Source organism: Galeopterus variegatus, unplaced genomic scaffold (genome assembly GCF_000696425.1).
Source record: "Galeopterus variegatus unplaced genomic scaffold, G_variegatus-3.0.2 Scaffold1156, whole genome shotgun sequence".
In the NCBI taxonomy this organism is placed as follows: Eukaryota; Metazoa; Chordata; class Mammalia; order Dermoptera; family Cynocephalidae; genus Galeopterus; species Galeopterus variegatus.
Genome location: NW_007727267.1, coordinates 254330 through 260274, shown reverse-complemented (window position 1 = coordinate 260274; position 5945 = coordinate 254330). Strand labels below are relative to the sequence as shown.

General features: G+C 41.7%; 1 protein-coding gene across 1 annotated transcript in view; it reads right to left on the bottom strand.

Moving 5' to 3' along the window:
- The window catches only part of LAPTM4B (lysosomal protein transmembrane 4 beta), a 63546-nt gene that overhangs the window by 33051 nt on the left and 24550 nt on the right, over positions 1-5945 (bottom strand). The window contains exon 4 of the mRNA XM_008575216.1: positions 3291-3402. Coding sequence (XP_008573438.1) covers positions 3291-3402 — 112 coding nt within the window. The remainder of the gene's footprint in view (positions 1-3290; positions 3403-5945) is intronic.

Below are 5945 nucleotides of genomic sequence, written 5' to 3'. Positions count from 1 at the left end.
CGGCAACGGGATCGGCAATGGGATCACAACCCTCGGTGTTGCGCCCGCACCACGCTCAGCCAGTGAGTGGGAACCGGTCTCCACATGGGATCTGAACCCTCGGCGGGAGTGCCGCCGCACTCCTAAGCGGCACACTCTCCAGTGCGCCATCGGGCCGGCCCTCTTCTGTACCTTTTTAACCATGTGATTTAAATGATCGACTGCCTTAAAAATAATTACAAACTATTCATTCAATCCTTCCAAATACATGAAATATATAAGAAACTTCAAAAGCTCTGGAATTCATATCCAGGATATTACAAACCAATTACTATTTTAAAGTCTTAGGGAGCCTTTGAAAGCAGCTAAATGAAGCCTGTCATGTCAGATGGTCATTACCAGCTTCATCTCTGGCTATGAGAACAATGCATGCAGCACTACTATTTGATCCAGGTAGAACCATAGCGGTATGATTTAAAACTTCTTTTTCTAACCTCAATCGCCTTACAAAAGGAATCCTGCTACTGGAAACAGTGAAAGAGAATTTATTTTTAAGTGTCAATCAACCATTATGTGTATAGCTTATACAGTCTCTAACCTCAGGGGAAGAAAAGCAGAGATATATTAATTTAATATTAATGGAACTCATTATCCTTTCTGGAAGAATTCCTAAGAGGAATGGGGTTATTCAGAATAGGCAAAATAAGAAATGGTACAGAGTCATGTCTCTGTCTGGCAAGGTCTCAAACCCCAGGATAATATGAAGCCCCTGACTTCTTAATCCATGTTATAAACAATGGTGGTGAATTATGATAGATATAAAGCATCTCCTGGTTTTTCGATGACTGCACTATAAATTGCTCTCTAGCGCCTCCTCCTGACTTACATTTGGGGCTCCTTCAAGGCTCAGTCCAGGGACTCCTTCCCTTTTCTCTTTATTCCCTCCCTAACATAAATGACATTTTTAGGCTAATGTCCTCAAATTTATATCTCAGTCCAGACCTCTCCTCTGGGCTACAGGTTCACATATCTGGCTTCGTTTTTAGTCTCTCTACTTTAAGGTAGCTCACATATTTCAACCATAACACAGCTAAATAATAATAGCTAGTAAAACAGCCATACATATTGAGTACTTACTACGGGCCAGACCCCATTCTAAGCACTTTTCATGTACTATCTCATTTACAACCCTATGAGGTAGGCAGATACTATGATTACCTCTGTCTTTCAGAGAGAGAAACTACGGCACACAAAGGTAATGGCTAGCACAGCTAACAAATGGCAGGGTCAGGATTCAAATGGAGCTCTTCTGGCTTTGGAGCCTGCAGTCCTAACAATTATGCTAAGTCTCTGAAATCAAAAGTTTAGTTTCCTCCCCCACATATGTCCCATCTCCTGACCCCAGACTTTCTCAGTTCAGTAAAGAGGCAGGTCATCTACTCAAGCTGGAAAGTGGAAGTCACCTTTGATTCCTCCCTTTCTCTCACTGCCCAAACCAGCAAGTTCTGTCAAAACCCACCCTCCTTCTCCATCCCCACCCAGCGTAGCCTGAATTGTAGAGAAACGTCCCCAAGACCAGTCTCTTGCCTCTGTGCCCACACACCAAGTCCCCCAAATGCACCCTCAACTCAGCTACAAAAGGAGTCTCAAAACACACATCAATCAGTTCAGGCATTTACTTAAAGCTACTGAACAGCTTTTTCTCACTCTGAGAATAAAATCCAAACCTCACTATGTCTTTCAAATGCTCCCACACTATCTATAAATCTGCATTTTTGAGCCATTCTTTCCAACCTTTCTTTGCTTCAGCCACATTTTGTCCCCCCACCCCCCAACTTATGTAAAGTTCTCTAAAACCTGCAAGAAATAAATTTGCCTGATCTTCTGTTTGGGATTATACACAGCACTGTCCCTCTCAGTCAGCTTGGACTTATCTCTGATTACAAAGTGTTCAGGTTGCAGCGATCTTGAAAGGGACGTCAGCCAGAGAACATCTATCTTTGGGGTAACTAGGACCAAGCAGAAAATTTCAGTTAGCCACTAACTTAGGAATGATAATCAAGTCCTTGAGGTTAGCAGAGGAAATGAAAAACTGACCATATGGCTGAAACTACCCAGAGATGAAATCATGCCCCAAAAGGATCCTTCTCAAAAGTTTGTCTCTCATTATACCCTCTGATGCTTTACTTTAGATGTTGTGCACCTACAATTAAAGGATTGAAACTAAGTTTTCTTGTTTTCCTTACCTCCCTAATCAACTGCAAACAGAAGAAATCCAAGAGAAAGGAAAAATACCCTAGCTGATTATTAACTCATCTTCTTGCTTAAAAGACAATTGCATCCACATTAGTTAGAGGTACAAGTCAGGTATTTTTATGTTCCAGTGATGCTTGCCTGAGGTAATTGTCTTTGAGATCTTCCTAAGAGATAAGGACTCCAACCCAGAAACAACATCAAGGGCTTGAAGCTACCAGTCCACCAACTGCGGACTCCATGACACCAAAGCACCAAGTCCATCATAACACCCTGACATCTGACTCAGACCCTCTGCTAATCCCATGACCAGCCTCCCCCTTTTCCTGAAGGACAAAACCCTTACCTCACCTTCCTGCCTCTTCCCCTTTATAAGCCCCCATACATGCACCAGAGGTGGGATGATTTTAGCCTGGTCATCTCCCAGATGCTGGTTATCTGAATAAACCTTCCAATCCTTGCACCAACTTCTGGACTTTCGAGTCATTTGTTTAGTGTGAGAGGGCAAGCCAAGCCTGGTTGCTAGTAACAATCTTAGAGCCAGGTTCCGAGCTTCCTCCCTGCTCACCCCACCATCCACATCCCCAGGCACGTTTCCACTTACTAGTAAAAGGCTCCAAATTCAAATAACTAGAAATATCAATTCTAGAATGGAGAACCTCCTGAAAGAAAGATAAGTACTGAAACGTAACAGAATGCACAATGAGATATGCATGATACGTTTATCTTCCTTCCTGCCATTTACTCCTCCTCCTCCTCCAAAAAGGCCGAATGGCCCAGGGTAAAAAGTCTACAACAAAATGATAATTTAAAAAATGAATATGTCAACATAAGATGGAAAAAAACAAAGATCTTATTTAGACTGTTGCACTCAGACCAGAGGCAGAACTGGGCAGCATATAAACATTTGTTGATCTGATTTATAATGATGGAAAGAAAGTTATCAGCGCAAATGGGCCCAGGAATCAATATCTGTAATTTAATAGGATGGACTGGCAGTCTGATTCCCTGCCCTTGAAAATACCAAAATATCTACAATTGTTATCTGATGTACTTACTGGCATCATCCATGAACTCAAAGTCACCTCCTAGTTCAGAGCTTGAAAAGTGATACTGATGTGGATCAGCCAGGGCGCTTAATAAAATCAGCAGTACCACGGCATTGATGATCTGCAATAAAAAAAAAAATGTAAGTAACCTCAGGATATGGTCCTTATAACAAAAAATTATACTGACCATATGCAAAGCTAGTTAGTGGCAGAGCCAGGATCATCACTCCTGTGACAGCCCATGTGGTTTCTGTCATCTGGATACTGCTGAGTGTCATTCCCTCGCTACTTCAAACTCAGCTGCTCTATGCAGAAATGATCTTCCTTAGCATCTCCCACCTCTCTCTTCCCTTTTGTTCTCTATCTTTAAAAAATAGCATCACCGTTAATAATTAAAAATGGAAAACACTCAGACACTATGCTAGTGCTTTGTGTAGATTCTTTCTTAAGCCCTGCAATAACCTAATGAAGTAGGCACTAAATTATCCCCATTTGTAGATGAGAAAACTGAGGCTCAGGTTAACACTGCCCAAGATCAGACAGCTAACAAACTGTAGAAATGGGATCTGAATCCAGGAATTTAAATTCAAAACCTACCCTCTAAAAAAGTCTCCTGTTCATACTTGAAACCTGATCATTTTGGGGCTAACCATCCTCCTTATCCCCCAACATCCAACCAGCTGCAAAATCCTGACCATTCTGCCTCTGCACTTCTATCCCCTTTCTTCCTCCTAACTGTTCTTGCTGAGTAATACGCTTGTGTACCAACTGTGATGGGGCTGGGGAAGCAAGCATCCAGAGTTTAGGTGAGGCATGGGCTGAGACTGGGTTATTTCTCCTTTTTTCTAAGTTCAGAAACTTATAACGGAGGTCTATATTTTACTCTTCTCTAAATGGAGAGAAAAGACGAATAACCTTCATACACAGAGAAAAGCCTTTCACTAACAACATTATAAAAATTGTATGTGGAAATACCTATTTACAGAACAGGTTCACTACCAATTTCTTGCTTCTCTCCAAATACCTAAGAAACTTAATAGCAGGTCAAGCCCTGGACCTTTGTGTTATCAGCACCATGCTCCACCTGACTGAGCAAACTGACCAGCACAAAATTCTATTTGAAGAAAACTCTTCAGAACATATGTAAGGTTTAAAGGAAGTCTAGTCTCACAACTGGCACCATTGGATGTTTGGCAAAGACGTTATTTGATAAACAGTCACGTTTTCTTGGTATTTCATGGGTGAAACTTAAAGAAGGGGGGTGGTATAGGGAGGTACGTAAAAGAAGACAGAAGGGTGAGGCAGTAGCAAAGTATGAGTGTGGTTAGGAAATCAGGGCCAGGTTTAAGGATCCCATGGAGTTTGGATTTAATTCCAAGCATAACAAGAAGCCAATGGAGAATATCGTGAAAGGGAAGAATGTCATTGGACCAGAGTTCAAATTGAGTGAATATATGTAAACACCTAGGCTGGTGATTGGCATATAATAATCATAATCATTCGAATTAGTTCCTTTTCCTCTTCACACCTTAACAAGAACCACATGTTAAATGAAATTATAGGAGGCCACTGTTTTGGACTAAGCTCCTGTACTAGGCCCCAACAGACCAGACTACAAATCAAAATGCAGTCACCCCAGAAAAAGTTCCACTTCACCAAACCCAAACTAAGTTGTCTGACTTTCGGGGAACTCAGAGAGATAACAGCCAATTTCCCAGAACAGGCCAGTTCAAACCTTCAAAAGGCATGATAACGAAGTTGCCTCTGCTTTAATCCTCACACAGAAGAGACAGTCTGAAGTAACCTGACATGAACTCAGTTATTTTTCCATTGTTCTGTCTCCCTGTTCCCACCTTACAAGAAACTTTGAAATGACCAATCCACTTTTTCTGTGTCTGCTTTCTTCAGACCTTTTTCTGTCTATAAAGTCAACCTGTTTTGATCAGCTCATTGGAACCCTTATTCTATTTTATGAAGTGTCATGTTGCCCGATTCTAGAATCACAATAAAGCTAATTGAGATCTTTACCTAAATTTGTTGTAACCTTGTCCTCTGACATACATGAAAGCTCTTGGCTGACGTCAGAAAATCACCTGTTTTCCAGATGTTCTAAGCCAGTACTATGAAGCTGCTTTCCTGACCTTTCAGTTCCAACAGACCTATCAGCTCTTAATCAGCTTGTGATTATCCCCTTGCCTGTTTTAGTCATAACACATTTACTAATTGCCTACAACATATCAAGTGCTTTGCTAAATGCTTAGAAGGAAGTTGCTGGGACTCAGAACATGAGGTTAAATACATCACCTGTAAGAAAATAATCTAAGTGATTCTTTTTCAGAAATGACTTATCTGAGGGTGTTTTAACTGATTCTGGCCCAGCCCCAAAGTTGCCTGACTGGTCCAGCCAGTTCCCGGAGGGTCTCTGAACATATAGAGCTCTCCTTGAGAGGGTAATTAGTTACTAGCCCCCACTGTTTTCTTCATTCCCCGGTGTTTCTCCTTTCACAGGGCTTTAGAGGGCCTTTTTCGCAGGCTTGTCCTGAGCCCTCAGACAAAGAAATTTCTTATGAGCAGGTAATAAATCGGGGTAATAAATCTTAGGCATCTCCTGGAAGATTGTGCACCCCATAGTACTCTCAGCCAATGAGGAACTGGGGGGGGGGG